Source organism: Nymphaea colorata, chromosome 2 (genome assembly GCF_008831285.2).
Source record: "Nymphaea colorata isolate Beijing-Zhang1983 chromosome 2, ASM883128v2, whole genome shotgun sequence".
Lineage (NCBI taxonomy): Eukaryota > Viridiplantae > Streptophyta > Magnoliopsida > Nymphaeales > Nymphaeaceae > Nymphaea > Nymphaea colorata.
The window spans coordinates 29,115,861-29,135,194 of NC_045139.1; the positions used below are offsets into that span (position 1 = coordinate 29,115,861).

At 38.5% G+C, this 19,334-nt stretch overlaps 2 protein-coding genes across 9 annotated transcripts; one reads left to right on the forward strand and one right to left on the reverse strand.

Annotated features, from left to right (window-relative positions):
• Positions 1-4,946: 4,946 nt before the first annotated feature.
• Positions 4,947-10,293, reverse strand: LOC116247850 (putative pentatricopeptide repeat-containing protein At1g74580). 5 transcript variants are annotated; one of them, XM_050076120.1, is made up of 4 exons: positions 10,025-10,293; positions 6,767-9,936; positions 6,568-6,625; positions 4,947-5,411 (listed from the first exon to the last, which is right to left on the reverse strand). In XM_050076120.1, exon 2 carries the CDS (start codon positions 9,515-9,517, stop codon positions 7,226-7,228), a length of 2,292 nt encoding a protein of 763 aa, XP_049932077.1. In that variant the 5' UTR covers positions 9,518-9,936; positions 10,025-10,293; the 3' UTR covers positions 4,947-5,411; positions 6,568-6,625; positions 6,767-7,225. The 5 variants fall into 5 exon arrangements, with proteins under 5 accessions (XP_049932077.1, XP_049932078.1, XP_031476077.1 ...); XM_050076121.1 differs by having other exon boundaries at positions 6,767-8,400; positions 8,506-10,293; XM_031620217.2 differs by having other exon boundaries at positions 7,157-10,293.
• Positions 10,294-11,074: 781 nt separating this feature from the next.
• LOC116249076 (uncharacterized) lies at positions 11,075-17,573 on the forward strand. 4 transcript variants are annotated; one of them, XM_031622194.2, is made up of 10 exons: positions 11,079-11,474; positions 11,588-11,679; positions 11,806-11,913; positions 12,071-12,153; positions 13,021-13,154; positions 13,404-13,453; positions 14,166-14,258; positions 15,071-15,162; positions 15,582-15,688; positions 17,191-17,573. In XM_031622194.2, the coding sequence occupies exons 1-10, from the start codon at positions 11,196-11,198 to the stop codon at positions 17,230-17,232; spliced, it is 1,080 nt and encodes a 359-aa protein (XP_031478054.1). In that variant the 5' UTR covers positions 11,079-11,195; the 3' UTR covers positions 17,233-17,573. The 4 variants fall into 4 exon arrangements, with proteins under 4 accessions (XP_049932416.1, XP_031478055.1, XP_031478054.1 ...); XM_031622196.2 differs by having other exon boundaries at positions 11,334-11,474; positions 11,574-11,679; XM_050076459.1 differs by lacking the exons at positions 15,582-15,688; positions 17,191-17,573 and adding an exon at positions 15,344-15,359 and having other exon boundaries at positions 11,075-11,474; positions 15,071-15,262.
• The last annotated feature ends 1,761 nt before the right edge of the window (positions 17,574-19,334 follow it).

Genomic DNA, 19,334 nt, shown 5'->3' on the forward strand with positions numbered 1-19,334 from the left:
ATCTTTCTATGAAAACTTTCCGAGTTTCAGTCGGTTGCCTTGTTCAACTTGAATACTTGACAACCTTTACCTGTTATAACTCACACAACTGCCAGACTCGGCGGCAATATCAGAACCACAGAAGAGAATTCCTGCTGCACTCCCTTGTTCAAAAAGAGAACAAACCAAGCATACTGTTTCGATGCTTGTGAGAGAATGAAGCAGTCTTATTGAGGAGATTCACAGAAGTAGAGAGTTTCTCGACCACTTCAAATTGCAAGTTGATTGGTGAGTTCAATGGCATTATATGCCTCCTGTTAAGGAGGCTAAGACCGAAGCTTAGGCCGATCTTTCGGGGAGTCTGGTAATGGAAGCAAGCCCCCATACAACAAGACACACACTCACACAAACACACAAAACTATAAACAACTACCAAGAAATCAGCCCAAGTCAGACACCGGATTTCAATGCATGCAGCTGTTCTTGAAATCAGATGCTTCTTAAATCCAATGAGGAAGATCTCAAGAGAGCCTAAAAATTCAGCAGCCCTTTTGGGGATGTCCAAATATTTACTTTTCACACTGATCATGCTCTGGGTTTCCTCATTATCCCTTTCGAAACCAAGATATGGCAGGGTTCAAGGTGAAATTCAATTCTGGTATTTTTTTTTTTTTTTTTGTGGAGGGGACATACTTTTTGGTATTATCTAATTAGAAGAGATCTGTCACTTTTTTCTCTTTCTCTCAAACACATGCACTAACCTTTTTTTATTCATCAGTTTCCACAAGGAAAGCTCATATACCTACTTGTGAGAAGATTTGCTCATCCTCCGCATATTCTTTTTTCTGTATTCTCTTTTACTGTGTCTTCATATTCTCCTGATCCAAAAAGTCACATCGCGAGCAGCTGCAGGGTGCCTCAGAAAGGTCCTTCCTTTCATCTTTATTCTTATTTCTTTGTCAATGATATATCTTTTGGTGTGAGGGATATTTCATCCTTCTCGGGATCTTGGACGATTCTTGTAAACTCAATGCTCATGGAACGCTAAGAAAACAAAAGAAAATCAGGTGAAGTTGGGATTGTTTTAATGCTAACAGTTCTTAAAATAAATAGAATTGACAAGTGTCGCCACTCTCTCCCCTCAAAATCTATTATTATCATATGTCAATTCATTATGTCCGTCCATTTTGAAAACCAACGGCTGGTATCGCTGCCACTCGTTCCAGAAAAGCCTTTTCCAGCGATACCAGGGTCGACAAGAGAATTCTTTATGGTTAAATAATCTAATGGGGCTATGGCTTCTTCAGATATTCTTGGTAGCGCTCAGGGAAAACTCTCTCTCTCTCCCGCACAATTTCTTTGTGTAATAAACAAAGCTAAAAATGTTTATTGGCGGAGCGTCGATCGCTTTATCTAATTATAATTCCTTTGATACTTCATATTCTTATTAGTTCAAGTGATAACCTCCATCTCCAGTTGATGGTTTAATGCAGGGTAGATCAGAAAAAAAAATGGTTCATGACCGCATTAATGGTGCATTATAGAAAGAAATCTAAATCTTAATGTACATTGTTTAGGACAAACAGACAGTTTCCTAGATTCATTCAAACACAAGAACTGAATTTAACTGAAGCATAATAAATTTGGTAACCTTTTGTATCAAACGAATATCACGCTGTAAAAGACATGAATCAGAACTCTGACTGAGATTTAATGAGGAAATCTACTTCCTCGGACTTGCCTTTGGCCCATAATCTTTTTTTTTTTTTTTTCAAAAATATTTCTTTGCAATTAGGAGCTATATTTTTTCTGGAAACTGTCGAGTAAGGACTTGAATCAATGTTTACTAAGACTATAAGAATGTAATTCAGTGAGAGAAGGTTTACTGTTGGAAAAGAATGCCCTTGATGTTTGTTATTTTCTCAACCTAACAAAATTTGAATCTCACTTCAAGCTCTTATTTGACAGTTTTCATAAAAGGTGAAGCCCTTATTACAAAAATCACAAAGGTTAGTTCTTTCCCAAGAATTCCAAGCAAAGGGTATAGCTGAAAATGAAAGCTTCCCAATATAATAAATTAAAACCAAGTAACGTCCAAGTTTAAGGAATGAAACGGTATAAATCAAGAAAAAGGTATGTGAAATTTTGAACTCACTGAAAAGCATGAGTACATCCAGATTTCTCATCAATCAGAAAATGGGAAGTATGTAAATCACAAGAAGGCATGAACAAGATTTGAAAGAAACAAAAAGGGAAAATTCTTAACTGGGCATCGGTACTTCCTTTAGATTTGTTAATTCTAAGTCCTCCAAGTGTGTCTGCTGTATAGAGAACACTAGAATTAACCCCTCATAAATTACAGCAGCTCACAGTCAAAATCTCCCACTTGGAACACCAACCTAGCATGACTCCCCAAAATTGAGCCCTCGTTTGGACCAACTCTTGTCTCTTCTCCTTGACCTTGGGGTTTGCCACTCCAAGCGTGCAACCTAAGTTTATAATTGTTTCCTTTCAAAGAGAAGGAAGGAAGAGTCAAATGCTTCAAACCCAAGTCTTCATTCCCCTTGTGTTCCATTTTCTATGCTTATCTGAACTCCCAAAAACTGTACATGTTCCCAACACACACACACACACACACACACTCTGGTGCCCTTTCCACCACAAAAATGGATAGTCAAAGACACCCAAGAGGACTATTTTGGACTTTGACCTGAAAGCAAGCACCAATCACTATCTACAAGTGGAAATGACATGAGTGAGTATTTTGGATTTGGACATCTTAAGTGAACTTGGGGCTCAATGAGTTAGGTTGTCTAGCATTGTCCCCAAAGTCCTCATAATGGCCAGGGATGCAAATTGGAGCATGGGATTTGGGACCCTTTTTTCAATTTAGTCCCACTTGTTGCTTTAGGACCACCTAATCCGATCGTAGTTATAGAATCCAGAACTATTCTTCCCAAGGATCTGGACTACATGCTTATCTAGCGGTGCCATGAACGAACCCTAGCGAGATCCGGATCGAGCCGAGGTTCAAAATCCGCAGCCGAGATGGACCCATCCCATGGTTAACTACCTATAGATCACAATAGAGCCGGGCTTTATGGTCTTGGATGCACACCTAGTCAACTAAAAACAAAAGTGAAGCATGCAAAGAGTCGCTTTCTTCTGTTTTAAGAACTTCACAAACGAGCAAGAAACTAGGTGGAACTAGGCTTACACTTGCATGAAGATCCCCAGTGACAGAAACTTTGGAGTTCCTAATTACTCTAGCAGAATATCAGGATCTCGGCCACCATCGTCCAAACGGGGCCTTCATAATCACACAAGGGACCTGGTTTCGTTCTTGGCCTCGGTAAAGATCAACATGTGCTCATGTAATTTAACCTTCTTTCAGTACAAGAATTCGAGTACTAAATTTACTCGGAAAAATGCCGCCATTAATGGTCTTCAAAACGGTGCGAAATGAAAACGTGCAGTTGTTATTGGACTATCATCTCAAATTCCAAGAAGATCCGAGAGGAAAACAAGAAAAAAGTGAGATTGCTTTCAAATCACTCAAACGTCACTTGAGCCACAGTCAAGTGTTCCTACTCCAACGACTAATTTTCTCTGCTTCTTAACTGGTATTTAACTTGTTCTAGAACTTCAATTAATGAGATCCTTTGTTGTTTCGTCCTCATCAAGCCGCTTTATAAATTTTTAAAGACTTATTATTTTCAAATAATTGCACACGAGGGCTGCAATAAGATCTACAAGTTTTTTTTCTTTTTTTAATGAGGACGAACTCCAATGAGTGCCCTGATTAAGTGTTGGAAATTAGGTATTGACTCATGTTAGGGTGGATGGATCCAATTACCCCGCGGATGCGTGGGCCCATAATTTGAACCAATTAGCACTCGTCCTTATAAGAAAAAAAGATAAAAAAAATAAAGTTTTTTTTTTTCCTCTCTTGTTAGCAAGCCGGGATTAGGCAGATTCTTGCAAGAGATGCACTTTGAGCATTTAACTCTTTGACTACATTCAACTCGAGGATCTGTAAGTTGGAATTCGAGCCTGGTGGATGGAGCTCTTGTGGGTAAGAAAAATAATCAAAACTTATTACATAATAAGTATGAATTGGGTTCTTCCAGAAAAACTCGTCAAGTTCAGGAGTCACTCTGTAGTTTAAATTGATCACTGTCATGGCTACATACTTGAAGCTGCATGGACATGGCTTAGGTGCAAAGTGGCATGTGTATGATTGTTCATGTTATTACAGTAATCATGAGCTTTCCATTTGTTTAAGAGAAGAACTGTACATGGTTGGACTTAATTTAAGGTCTAATTTCTCTCCGCATCCTCTCCTCGTAAATGTGATCATTGATTGTAAACAATGTAAAACTGAGAAAGTGTAAATCTCAAGTGAAATATTAGCTTGCAGTTTGATAAGCCATGAATCTCGGTGTTCAGCTCCTACCACATCAGACACGAGGCCGATCTTAAATGCACCATTAGAGTGCTCAATTCTCTAAAGTTTGCTCCTTGTTTCAGAAGTAGGAAAAAAAGAAACTAAAACTGGTCTTCCTCAAATCGGTTAAATATGATGGCGTTGGATCTCATGTTCAGATCCCATAGGACTGCCCAGTTTTCGCGTGTTTACGAATAATTTTCGTCTACAGGTTTACCTTTTGAAGGAACAAAAACAAGAAGCTTGCGTTTGAATATTTTACATTTAGTATCTCAAGAAAGGCAGTTGAATTAATGAATTTTCTTTTTCAAAAATAAAGCTTTTTTTTAGGCTTTAGCTGCTTGCATTGAGCAATTAGTGCAAGTTTTCAAACTTAAGCACGTTCTTTTGTTGTCTTGTTAAAGGTTAAGTGCCTTTAAAAGATTGCGTATTTATTGCAGAAAAAGAAAAAAAGATATCCCAGCATTCGATTAATTTTTAACTGTGACAAGATATTCCGACCTAAGATCTGACATGGTGGTTTACGCTCCAAGGCATAAACTCATTCCTTTTATACATAAATACAAGAACATGTGCAAGAGCTAATCTAATGATCTTCCAGTCACTCTTTCTCAATGAACTAAATCAGAAAAACGCAAAGCAAACCACCAGTTCTCCCTCTGTAATTGCCGCCTTCTTCATTTGTTCTTGGTCTCAATATATCCTTGAGATCCCAAATGTTTTGACGAATTTTCAATCCAGACAGCAAAAGTTCGTCCATTTCATGCATGCCACCCTAGGATAACGAAGCGTTGTCTGCCAGCAGCATGACAAACTGATGAAATCCACGTAAAAGCTCCTTGCGCAAGACCATTCACACCCCACAAGATGAATTCTTCAAGCTCGCGACGGCTGCAAAGCGCTCATAAGCCATTGTGTTGTCTCACTGTTGAAGGTCCAGTTCCTAGTGCTAGGGAATAACAAAGTAATCCTCTCGTGAGAGGCCCTGAGAAAGAAAGTTAGAAACAGTGGATCAGTAATCTTTTGAATTCCAATCATGTGTTAAACCAATGAGTCAACGACCAAAATATGTGGCAGTCGGATTGCAAACCAAGCACTTGACCATTGTTAGCTGCCACACAGACTCACCCCAAAGGAGTGGAGCACCTGTGTCGACACAGCTGGTCACAGGTTCAGGCATGGGACACATGGGACACGGCAAAATGATATTTGGTACTTTTGATCTATTTAGGTATGTTTTAGTTATTAATTTATATTCCATGAATATAAATAATGAATATATGTGCTTGCCCTAAAATCTTACATGTGTGCCAGTGTAACATAGTTGGTGGGAGTGGAATCATTATTCTTCCAAAAAACTGTTGCCAGAAGAAAACTTCCAAGCATCAGTGTACGGTGCTAAACGAGAAAAATTTCCAACTAGCAGTTCACACGAGCTCGTGGCAGTGACGAAAAGTAACAATGCATTCAAAGAATGACAGATGTGCACCAATAGGAATACACACAAAATTTATAAAGGTGAAGATTTTCAGCTATCCAAATCTTTTTAAGATGAATCCACAATAAGTTCAGCCAATACAGAAAATCAATTGCAAATTTACAAACATGAAAAAAATAGCATTCTTCTGGACCAGTGATCGGTCTATCTCATGAAAAAAGCGCCGCCAATTGAATTAACATATGTAACTGACTTGTTTACCACTCAAATACAATTAGAAAAATATTACGGGATTTATTCATGCATGAAATAAAGCTTCTCTTCGTTCAGGATTGATTAAAATTTAAGACCCAGATTATTTGCATCAACCACCATGTAGAATTGATGTCCTCAATTACAGAAGGATACTGAGAATAAAACGTCCTCCCCCTCCTTCCTCCCTCTCCAGTCCCCACTCACCTAGTCACCTACACACGCGCGCACATGTACAGCCAGGGTGAAAGGATTACACGTATTTTGCTTGTCTGAAACTGTGGGTCCAATGTGAAGCAAGCAGTAATAGATGACTGTAGTGCAATTCATTGACAATAGCTTACACACAGGTGCAAACACAGACAAAACGCACAAGCTCACACATATACAGGTTGGTCTGCACTTTGCACAACAAACTAAGGTAACTAGGAACAGGAAATAAGAATAACACCTGCATATTTACGCTGATACCAATCAAACTCAATTTTTGCCCACATTCTGTTTGTAACCTGAATAAAAATCGAGGCTCCACAAATCAAACTGTGGCACATCAGTTCTATAACAAAAAGATAAACTACAAAATAAATCTCAGAAACATGAATAAAATGACGCAGTATTGAATATCTTATGTAATTCTGCAAATAAATGACCTGCATAAGAGCAAAGTTTCTGTGTCCACATTGATGCTTTCAATGGTTTCTGGTGAAAGACGTCATTTTGATGGCTTACTAAGAATCAGCTAGAGTATGTAGATGCAGCCGGCATCGCAGTAGTTTAGAAATTGTTAACGCCCCTGTGATGCACAACTTTACAACGTAGGGTAAACAAGTGAATACGCCTAGGAAGTAGGACCATGAACTGTAGGCTGTCCGTGGAAATTTAAAAGTCAAAATATCATTTGTGATTTGTGATACTGCCTCTTTACCCGTTCAGAACATATATCAAATATCAGATAGGTCTAGGAGTAGTTGCAAACAGAACCATAATCATTGAGAATGGCAAACATGAGAATGGCAAACACTATCAGGCAGTGGTGTTACCTTAGTCGCAGTTCTGATCAAAATCCAAAAGAACATCAATCATTTACACATAAAGTAATACGGTAGAGTCTACCCCATCCTTGGACGAGATTTTGCTTTAACTTGTTTCCTGTTTCTAACACCATCATAAAGAAGCTCATAGGCACTATAAGTTATATGACCCTTCTTTAATAATTCTTCCACAAGTATCTTCGGAGCTGCAACCTCCTTTTTGTCAGCTTTAAAAATTGTATTCACGACATCAGGAACTAAGCCCTTGCCAACCATAAGATGAATGACGCGAACAGCTTCATTAACTTGTCGATTCATGCAGAGACAATTGATGACATGACCACATGTGGTCAAACTTGGGATAAAACCATCAATCACCATCTTCACAAGGAAACCGTGAGCTTTATCAATCTCACCGATCGTACAGAACCCATCAACCAAGACTCGGTAACTGAACTTATCTGGGGAGCACCCCTTGTCAGCCATCTTATTAAAAATCTTCTCTGCTTTCTGCACCATTAACTTTTCAGAATATGCATGGATCATTATATTATATACAGAAGTGGTAGGAGAAACACTTGACTCCATTTCCTTGACAAGTTTATAGGCACTCTCAAGGTCACCATTCTTGCAGTGTCCATGGATTAGTGTGCTGTAACTAACAGCGTCAGGTTTTAAACCATTATGTACCATTTTCTCAATTAGCTCACAAGCTTCATTTATTTTCGATCCTTTACAAAGACACTCAATCAAAATGTTATACGTGATAACATTAGCAGCACAGTCTCTCGTTATCATTTCTTTGAATATTTCCATAACATCGTCAGATCTCCCAGCCTTGCAGAGTCCATTAAGAATGCAGTTATATGTGATTGTGTCAGGAGTAATATTGTGATTCCGCATTCTGTCAACCACCTCCAGAGCTTTGTCCAACTCCCTCCTTTTGCAGTATCCATCTACCAAAGTATTGAATGTAAAAATATCAGGAAGACAGCCTCTAAGTATAGCTTCATTCATAAGCCAGTTACCCTGGTTAACATCCCCACTTCTGCACAATGCACTTATGATTATATTATAGGTGCAGATGTTAGGAACGCAACCATTCTCTAACATCTTGTTTATCATCTGAGCTGCCTCCAGTACAAATCCTTGTTGACATAAACCTTTTACAATTGCATTGTAGACAACTGCATCAGATTTCAAACCTTTACCAGCTGCCTCCTTGAATATGTCGATTGCCCAAACTAGATCACCTTCATTGCATAAGCCATTAATCAGAGAACAGTATGTTATCCTATCAGGAACAAAGCCTTTGAAAATTGCATCTTTAAGAAGCTTAAAAGCACTTTGAGACATACCCATCTTGCAATAACCATCAATAACAGTATTATATGAAAAATCATCAGGATTGCATCCTTCCTTCAACATCTTGTGCAGATAATTCTCCGCGTCCTCAACCTTCTGGGATTTGCATAAGCCAAGAATAATCGTGTTGTACGTAATAGCGTCAGGTTTCAGTCCATTTGCAATCATGTTGTCAAGTAAACTGCTAGCCTCTGCTATATTACCTTGTTTGCAAAGGCCCTGCATTAGTATGTTGTATGTAAAAACGTTAGGAAACACGCCCCTCTTGAGGACCTTATTAAGTAGTCTACTACTTTCACAAACATCACCTTTCTTGCACAGAGCGTGTATCAGCTTATTAAAAGTAGCTATATCTGGGCAGAGACCATGCTCCAGCATGTCGACAAACAAAGTGCAGGCTTCTATCTTGTAATTCTCTGCATAAAAACCACCAATCACAGTACAGTGTGCTACTGCATTTACTTGACAACCTTGCTCTAACATGTTATTGAGAAGCCTGAGAGCAGCGTGGGGTCTCTGAGTCCTACAAAATGCCTTGATTCTAATTGTAAAAGTATATACATCAGGGTTTATACCCTTATCCAGCATTCTGAGATAAACTTTATGGGCTTGATCAAAATACCGATGTTCGATGAGAACATTCATTATCGCGTTGTAGGACCTGACCTGTGGTTCGCATCCAAAAAAATCCATCCTCTCAAATACATTAACAGCCTCTTGGAGCTTTCCTCGCCTTCCATAGTTTCTAATGACGCCAACATAAACATACTCATGTGAACCGTCGGTACATGGAACATTCATCCTCATGTCTGAGAGAAGCTGCTCCATGGCTTCAAACTCACCAGTAGAACCCAGTTTTTCCATCATGCACTTGTATGTAAGCAGCGTATGCTTGAAGCCCTCTTCCTTAGAAGCTGAATTAAACATTTCCAAGGCCCTAATGGGATCCTTCTGGTATTTCACGACAGCGGCTACATGCTTTGGAAGTAAACTGGGGGCTCTCATCGTAAAAAAACTTCAACTTGGAAACCAACTGAATCTCTCGATTCTCACTGTCAGACTCCCATTTTGAGAAGGCACTGTCTCTCCACTTTTTCTAATTGGCATCTCCATTCTGATCAATCATATACTAAAGAACTGGCCGCCGTACCCCGTTCTCTGGTGAAATCGGCTGATTTTTCCTATTGGTCAAGGGTTTCTTTTTTCTGGATTCCATCCCGATTTTGAATTTTGGAGCATGATTTTGCAGTGAATGAAGATTGGTCCTCTGGTCACTCCCTCTCTATCTGTCGTTGGGCCGAAGGTCGATCTCGTCTTTTCTTGGTCTTCATTTCCTTCGCAGCAGCGCTAGAGAACTCTTATCTTTCACACACACTCACCCACAAGCGACGGCGACCCTGATAGACTTCCCCTAACCAATCAACCTTGCATTCACCTTTTACGAATCAATCCCCAGAGAACGGTTCCTCTTAGCAAAGACGGGAGATTGAAAGAATAGGGAAGGACCCTCACCAATTCGAATGGAGACATCAGTACAGTAACCCTGATCTATCAGAATCCATGCTGCTATTTTTCATCTCAGATCACTTCAACCAGTTGGAACACCTACCGCCGGCTCCAACTTCCAATCTGAGCGTGAACCGTGCTGCAAAACTCGAGCGGCGACACCGACGGGTGGAACCTGCGACATTTGGAAGAGCCAGAGCGAGATCGAGAGAGCCTAACCTTTCGAACGAACCGGGTCTGTTCGGAAAGGTCCAATGCTGAACGCATTGTGCATTTTCTTCGTCCGAACAAGAGCTCGGTTTCACGTTCATAAGAGGTAGAGCTCGGTTCATGTTTGTAAGGAGTGAAGCTCATGTCCATGTCCCCAACAAACTTAGATGCCAGCTGCGGTGATTTTGAAGGCGCATGTATATATTTTTTATAGAAAGTTGGTAAAACTGTTTGGATAAGAGACGAAAATCAGTTTTATTAAAACTAATTATTATTTATTTTTTAATTTAACTTTTATAGATATGATTTTAAGAATGATTCAATGAGAAACATATATTGAGTTAGTTGTTTTTTTTTTACTTAAATAATGTTTTTTAATAATAAAAAAATGATCGGCTCTTGCAACATCTAAATTTTGGTAGTATAAAAATCAATTTTACAAAAATAATTAAAGCAAGACTTATATTAAATTAGTGTTTATAAAAATATTAAAATGTACATATTTTGATTAAAACACTTCAACATGAATTTAAGAAGTTTAGTTTTCTTCTTTTACTCAAGTGGTTTGGTCCCTACCAACCACTATATATTTTTATTATTATTATATTATATATTTATATATATAATTATAGGGTTGTTTCTTAACTTTAATTTCGAAATTTTTTCTTTTTTTATTACTTGGTTTATGAGAAGGTTATTTAATCTAAAATTTTAACTGGTGATTACTTTTTTTTCTAAATTATATTTATAAATAAGTATGAATCATTCAAACCCTTAAAATATTTCAAAAGCGGATAATCTGATCTGCCAAAAAAGAAAAGAAAAAAAAAGGCCTTGATCAGAGTAGGGCCCCCTCCCGTGCCGCACCTTATCCCTCACCCGCCTCTCTTCTCTCCCTCCTGCCACCGCTCAGAGTGTTCAAAAATTTCACAGCAGAGAATTTTCTACGTTCAGATAAGAAAGGAAGATGATGATGATGCTATCTTCCATGCCTCTCCTCCTCGTCCAGTCTCCTCTCACTTGCTCCCATCTTCTTCCGCCGAATCTGTGCACGGCAAGACGGGAAAACCTCGTTCTTGGAGGGAGGAGGGCGGCAATCAGAGAAGCGACCGCAGGTTTCCTATCTCATGTTTCCGGAAGCAGAAATCTGCCCGGAGTCGACACCGGAAAGCATGGTTTCAGTAAACCAAGAATTCTCTGCTTTAGTGGTTCCAAGGGAAGGCCAAACTACGGTTCCTCTGAAAATGTACTTAATTTTTTTTAATTTGATGTGTTAATTGCATAACTTGATTTTCTGTATGGTCGTCGACTGAAGGGAAGTCTTGATTTGTTATTAACATCTCAGTTTATCACGATCAGGAGTCGAGGCCAGAGTGGCGAATATTTAGGAGATGGGAAGTCCCTTGGAAATGGCAAACAGTTGTTCTCACCATGTTTGGGTGTGGATTGAGGTAGAAAACGTTAAATTCATGCAAATGCAATTAAAGGAAATAAATTCATGTGTTTTTGTTTGGAATAGATGATCTTGTTATTCAGAATGGCACCGTATATCATGCAATTGACAATTGTTTTGGCAGTTTTTTTTTTACAGGGTTAGTAGAAGCATCACTAATACCATATCTTGGTATTGACATTGGGAAGCTGAGCCTAGATGAGAAAGCAGAAATCTTATTTGTGGATCAGTTGTAAGAGGAACCATTACTGTCTGTGGGTTTGGTGGATTCATTTTGATGTAGAAGTTTCGGTTTTTGTTCACCGGTCACATTTTTAAGTACGTTCGCGGGATTCCTTTTGTTGCATAAATTTTCAGATTTTACTCATCGATTACATGTTCTCCTGCAGCATCGCAACAGCCATCGTACTTGGAGTGGTATATGGAATCACAAGCACATTCAAGCCCTTTCCCGAAGATATCTTTTGCTACAGTAAGCATGCATTGATTCCAAATCTGAAGAACTCCGGAGTCCTTAGATATGTCTAGAACTTCTCAGCTACGCATAAAGCTGCTGCATCCGCTTGTTTTGGAAAGAAAAAGATGCAACTTTATTCAGAGATATTCTACTTTTAGCTTAAGTATGCTTGATAGCCTTGCTTAACGGAAGATCTTTCCTTGCAGTCTTCTATCCGCATTCTAAATATCTACATGTTACCATTAGACTTTTGGGCATTCCTTTTCAGATTTTCTAGGATGAAAATCTTGCTACCGATCTGGAACTGTTCATATGCCCATATGTGTGTGAGTTACAAATAAAAGCTTCACAGTATACAGAGTTCCTATATTTGATTGCTGTTTTTAAAGTTTGACCACATAGTCAATAGTTTAAAACGTGTTTGCAGTTTACAGCACAATATGTGCAGTCAAGTTCATTCTAGTAGGTTCCATGAATGTCTAAATTGGATGAATTAGTAACTATTATCTTGATGGTATTAAATTTTGTCGATTCTAGCTAATCTTGAACAAGAGGTCGATATTATGTTTTTAATGCAGATTAGATACTGATGGTAGCTGTTAGAGACAGTACATCCATTTTCTGCTTACAGTTAAAGCATGCAAGAATAATCGAAATGCTAATGTTTTGGCATGTTTCATGCATCATGAAACCTTACAAAAGATGCAAACGCTTATTACTCTTTAATTGCATAATTATTATGAAATATTTCACAAGAAAAAGGGGTGAAAGATCATCATCTCAATAATGGTGACCCTCAAACTGGTCAAGGTTTAGTTGGTTACTTTACCAGCTTATTCAGCTAAAGAATATGCTCACCTTGGTGTAGTTTTAATGTCTCAGGACCAAAAGAACCATTCAACCTACAAAATGGTTGGATCCTATGGGCTGGAATTGGTCTCTTAGGTGCAGTTGGTGCAATTGCAGCAATAGGAGCTGTCCAAGCCTTGTTGAATGGGGAAAGTCCACAACGAGAGGTTAGGTGAAGGTTGTTTACCTAAATTTAGTCTCATAGATGATACTAATCGTAGCTTTTTCTATGAGAGATCTTCACTTTGCATAAAATATTAAGTTTGAAGGTCGTCCTAGTTTTGCCTTCTAGCAAAGTGTGAAGTACTCATCACCAATGTGGTACCATTACATGTCTTGAACTTTTTCTTTTGTACGATGACCAATCAAATTTTGTTAAAATCTTTGCTGTTTCCCTTTTTTTTTTTTGGCTTCAGACCGATGCATTGGTACGCTTATTACCATTGATTGGCTCGTCAAATGTCAGGTATGCATCAATTGCCATGTATAAACAATTTTCTGTTTTCACTGTTTGTAATGGAAAGCTTTAGGTGTTGCATATCAAGTTTGTTTCATGATGACAAATAAATATCATTTGCTTCAACTTCTCAGGTGAAGCTTCTGTCAGGAAATTGTTCATAAAGTGGCTGTCTTCCCTGGAAGATATTATATGTATCACAAAATATAAGTTAAGGAAAATGAAAAGCGTAAGAATCATATGTTTTAGACTTTTAGCAATATTTCTTATAACAACATGGAAAGTCTATACTTTTTTTAATAAAACAAATAGTAAATAACAATATGTACGTAAACATATATAAAGTAGGAGCCTTAACAAAATATACTGATGCTATTGCAACAGTATTGTGATATTTATCTTGGAGCTGATATTTTGAAAATAGAGCAATATCCCTCATCTTCTTTTTGCTGTTGGAAAATGTTTTGGTATTTCAAAATATCAGCAAGCAGCTTTCCTGCCTACATTCTGTTTATAGACGTGGTGTCAAATGTGATGTTGAGTGGTGTAGCTTCTGAAACATAATGCCTCCATCTTTAGAGATACTCTTGAGGTTAAATCCATAGGACCAACTTGAATAACATTAACTCACACATGAATAAGAAGAAGAAGAATTTTAATCTCTTGCTATTACCCTTGACATTCTGATATGTATTTACTTCTCTGTTTGTTGTTTGATTAGCACAGCATGTTTGTTGGGGATAACAGGTGTCCTGGCTCCGGTTCTAGAAGAGACTGTATTTCGAGGATTCTTGATGGTCTCCCTAACTAAATGGTATATCTTTTTCTCATCTTCCTATACGCGTACAGTAGCAATTATGGCCACGAAGTAATATGTAGACTGATTAACCATTTGTTGTCTCTTAAGCAAAAGGAATCTAGACCAATATTCATATCTTGTAAGTCATTTTTTGCAATGTCATGAGCACTTTCACTGGTTAAACCAATAAAGTATTCCTTCACATTGTTAATTGCACCTATTCTATTTGAATAATTTAAATTTCATTCACATTTTTGAAGTGCACAATGGTCTTTATGTCTCACTTTCTGTTTAAATAAATTCTATTTCACTTTCCTGAAATGTCCTTTTCCCAATTTTAAACTCCTTCTCTCTCTCTCTCTCTCTCCCCCCCCCCCCCCCCCCTGATGCACACTGATACGTATTTGTGTGTGTGAGTTATGTGGTGGGAGGGAATTTCTTTTTCTTTTGCTTTTCAAAGCAGTGTCGCCAAGGTGCACATGCACAGACATATATGAAAACACATGCATACACGAAAAACCACCTCCATACAGCAAGTAGATATCTTTCAACTCTGTCGATGTTGAATTTAAATACATGTTTAGGGGCATTACCTTTGATCAATTGTGGAATCTTTCAGCATATTGTATTGATAGAGTTTTTTGCATTTCCTTTATCCTGAAGGTTTCCCACACCTCTCTCTCTCTCTCTCTCTCCCTCTCTCTCTCTCTCCCCCCTTCCTCCCTCCCCTGTCGATGTTGATGTTTAGGGGTAGTACCTTTGATCAATTGTGGAATCATCCAGCATATTGTATTGATAGAGTTTTTTGCGTTTCCTTTATCATGAAGGTTTCCCACTCCAGTTGCTGTCATTTCAAGTGCTGCGGTTTTTGCCCTTGCACATCTGACACCAGGGGAATTCCCCCAGCTTTTTGTGCTTGGTAAGGCTACCACTGAATTATCCATGTGGCATTTGGAATTCTGTATAGGTTCAATCTTTGAGCTTGATGGAGTCAATTCTTCTGTGAGGTTTTCCAAATAGTATCCACCCTGTGGTATCTATTTATTACTGAGAAATTCTTTTGAGTACCTCTCTTGTTCTCCCTCATTCTGTTCCTGAAGATAAGGGAGGGGACAAGAAGTGGCAGGAGAAGGTGGTTTTTCTCAGTTTTTCTGGCCAATTGGAAAGGTGTTGGCACCAACCTGCCTGATTTTCATTTCCTTCCATTCCCATTGATATGGGCATCTGCCTGTGTTTTTCTAGTCTTGAAAGAAAAGATTTATATTAGTAAATTACCTACCTGAACCTAGCTGAATCTGGCACTGTTGCCTTTCCTTCATTTCATGTGTTGTTGATCAGGGGTTGCGCTTGGACTATCTTATGCTCAAACAAGAAATCTTCTCACACCCATCACTATTCATGCATTCTGGAACTCTGGAGTTATACTGTTGTTGTCCTTTCTTCAGGTATTTACTAGTTCAAACATTGTTTTCATCATTACAGAAGCAATTTTTCGAAATCGAGTCTCTGTTTGACTCTGGATGGGTCAATAAATGAGTACAAGTCTCCAGTCACCAATCCATTCTGGGTGGGGTCTGACAGCTTATTTATTGGAGCAAGATGTATTCAGCTGTCCAATGTTGCTATCATTGCAATGTCATGCAGCTCAAATTTGGTAAATGATCTAGACCTAGTGACCTGTCTGCTTGCTGGAGCCAGTTTATTTACTTTTGACAGTAAGTCTTCAGCCAATCACCGAACTATTAATATAGTTTGCATAGCCATGGGGCAGTCAAGACCTGGTGCCTTTTCGGAAACCTGATATGGAGACTGAGGATTTCTTTGTGGCTTTACCTGTCTTGGTCTCTCTTATTTGAGGGTTAGCCATGCAAACCTACCTTTTTGTGGGTACGATGCAGCAAGTGATTTCCCCCTCAAAACTAAGTTGTTGATTCAGAAGAGAGTAATTGGGTCCTCTGAATAGCTAGAGGTGTATCACGTCTGAATCTAATTTGGGTTTCTGGTGGTGGAGGAACTAGAGTAGGTTATTTGGACTGACAATGCCAGAGTCTTTTATGTGGGTGTTTTGCTGTTCATGAGGACAAATTTTCATTTGTTATATATATTGAGTTGATTAATTGGGTATAAAAATTTAATATGAAACTTCCCGTTTCGGAAAATGAGCATGCAAGCAGGTTATCTAATGTCACTCATCCTCCTTAGTGTCATACTTTTTAAGGAAAATAAACCAATTGATGACAAATTCAAGAGGATTTGGTATTTCTTAAGGATCCAACGTAGAATTCAAAAATTGGTTTAATAGCTTAAACTTAAAGTACGTAGACTTGATTCCCTCCCCAAGAATGTCAGAAGTTATGGGTTCAAACCTCATTCGTCCCTTCAGGCGGAAGAAGGTTGCCCACATTTCTTTCCCAACCAACCTGAACCACGGTGCTTGATGTTGCATTCTCATTGTTCGAGTGGAATGAGTTGCGAATGCGAGGCACGGCCAAGTCTATTGTCTATGAGTTTGATCTAGGCGAGCTCAAGTTTCTACAGTTGTGAAAGTATAGAATCATAGGAAGTTCAGCTGGTGGGTTCAATAGCAGATGCAGTTGAAGTGGAGTTAGTTTGTGCAGTCGCAGGGGTTCTTGACTCTGAAATGAAATAAAGGAGATATGGAGAACCGAGTGAATTGCAGCCTCGATTTATATAAATCTGGCACTTATTTTCTTACTTAGATTATGAGAATGAGATTGTGCTTTGTCAAAATGTCGTAGAGGGCCATTTATACATGGGCTTGATCTAAGTGTTGCCCTATACATGTAGACCTTAAGTCTTCTGTTCATCATGTATTATAACCTAGGCTAAATTTTGTGTCTAGGCTTCCTTCAATTTCGACAAGCTTGTAAAGCAGTTGAAGTTTCTTGGCATCTGCTCATTCTACTTAACTTTTTCATGTTCACAGCTCCAAGGGTATGACATCAGGGAGTTACTGCAAGCGCCCTAGAAATGGTACAATTTTTTGTGTCTATGAAGCAATGGTTGAAGCCTGTTCTTGAGCTGCATTCTTGCTTTGTTCGGACCCTGCAGTCAACCATATCTTCTGCTCATAAAATCCTCGTCCAGGCAGGATGTTGCTTGAACTACGATTTCCTTGCGCATCTCTCTCTCTCTCTCTCTCTCTCTCCGTATTTGTATTAGAGCCGTGGCATGCTCTGGTATTCATTATTGGCAAAGGTGTTCGGCTGTTTTACTTTAGAAAATTTTGGATAAAGCCTAAATTCTCTTATTAGGGAAGTCTTTTAACTTCCGTCAACTCCTTTCTCTGGTTTTTTCCGCTTTAGGCAATTGCTTCTAATTAGATTGATTTGTATGAATTATTTTGGCAACTCGCGAGAAGATATTTCTTTTTTCCTTAGAATACTCTCTAATGCTGACTCGTCAATTTTTAAATCTTTGCTGAGTATATGGGAATCAGAGAAGGCAGAATACATTGGAGCCAGAAACGTCAAAATTGAAATCTTCCTTGTATTTGCTGGAGATGGTATACTAATAGCGACAATATGGTATAGACGCCCATAATGTTTGTCTGAATCAAATTAATCTAAATGAGATTAACGGATGGTGTAGAAAATGATTTAAGAAGCTCGAACAAGTAGAGAACACTATCATGCAATAAAAAGTGGCCTATTATTTTCTTCCAGAAGCTGGTGGTAGGCCAGTGGATGGTGAGGACAACGAGAAGCTCGTCCCCATGATTAAACTTTGAACGGACGAGGCCATGAGTAAAAAAAGAAAAAAGAATTATGATGTGTAAATGTATATACTAAAGAAAACAACTCAATCGTCGTGGCGAGGCCATGAATTTAAAAAAGAATATTGCAAGGGAAAGTGCATACTAAACCAAAGAAGTAATCCAATTGTGAACGTCTTGAGTTTCCAACAACTATTTCGATATGTGTTGCGAGAGGCAAAAGGATCACGTTTAGCTCTTTGATGGTGCATGATGGAACTGTAGTCAAATCCATGGATTTTTTTTGGAGGAAATGCATTCTTTTCTTTTTTTCCTTTCGAAACTAAAGATCGGGTCATGTTTTGTTCTACACAACGGGAACTAAGGACCCAAAGATCACACGTATACCCGCGATATATTTGTCACTGTAATTCGGTGAGTGGATTAGAGTGTTACATTAAGACGCCAGATTTATGCTTGGTTATTATCTGTTAGATTAAAGAAAACATCGAGAACAAGGAAGAACTCTCAACAGAAGAAAAAGAAAAGGGAAGTGGCTTCGTCCTCCGGGCGCCCCGTGGGTCCAGTCTGACCTCTGGATCTAAGCTCAGTCTGATCTCTAGATTCAGGTAGGATCAAATTGAATTCTAATACAAAAAATATATTAATTAAAAAATATTATTTTTTTAATATAAAAAAAATCATTGACTCAAATGATGGCTGACAGGCCGCCAATGGTGGCAATGGTTTGGCTGGCGAAACTGTATTTCGAGGATTCCTAATGATCTCCTGACTAAATGGCGGAACTTTGTTTTATCTTTCTCTATGTTTAGCCGGAAAATTATGGCCATGAATTAACATGAAACTGGTTAAACATTTGGGATATTTTAATTATATATAATTCGCTTAGGTTCTTTTTGCAATGCCATGGGCACTTTCGCGAAAGAGTACAGATATCATTTAAAGGATCAAGAAAAGAGTAAGAAAGGAAGACAGATATCATTTACACGGTCCAGTTTTCATGCGTCATGCGCCAGAGAGATATATGTTATTTTTCTCTTGTGAAGATGGGATACAACGATTACACAAGTAATCAACTCAAAAAACAGAGACAGAGTTATCGCCCAAAAAATAGGTACAGTTTTCTTAAAAGATAATATTTGAGATAATGAGTGATGATCTGACCGGTAACTTCTACCAGTCTTTATCTTCACCAATGTTAATATTTAAAGCTCTCTAAGATCTCTCGCCCAAACTGCCGTAACAAGCAGAAGGTGAGAAACTCATCCTCATGATTTAACTTTGAGCCGACGAGGGCATGAACTTGGGGGAAAAAAATCAACGAATTGAATTGTATATATATTAAAGAGAAGACA

Bases quoted from the DNA above. Each gene is read 5' to 3' on its own strand.
- LOC116247850 (XM_050076120.1), bottom strand. From the start codon at position 9,517: ATGAGAGCCCCCAGTTTACTTCCAAAGCATGTAGCCGCTGTCGTGAAA.
- LOC116249076 (XM_031622194.2), top strand. From the start codon at position 11,196: ATGATGATGATGCTATCTTCCATGCCTCTCCTCCTCGTCCAGTCTCCT. The intron at 11,680-11,805 runs GTAGAAAACGTT...TTGTTTTGGCAG, and splicing joins ATGTTTGGGTGTGGATTGAG to TTTTTTTTTTACAGGGTTAG. The intron at 13,454-14,165 runs GTATGCATCAAT...TTGTTTGATTAG, and splicing joins ATTGGCTCGTCAAATGTCAG to CACAGCATGTTTGTTGGGGA.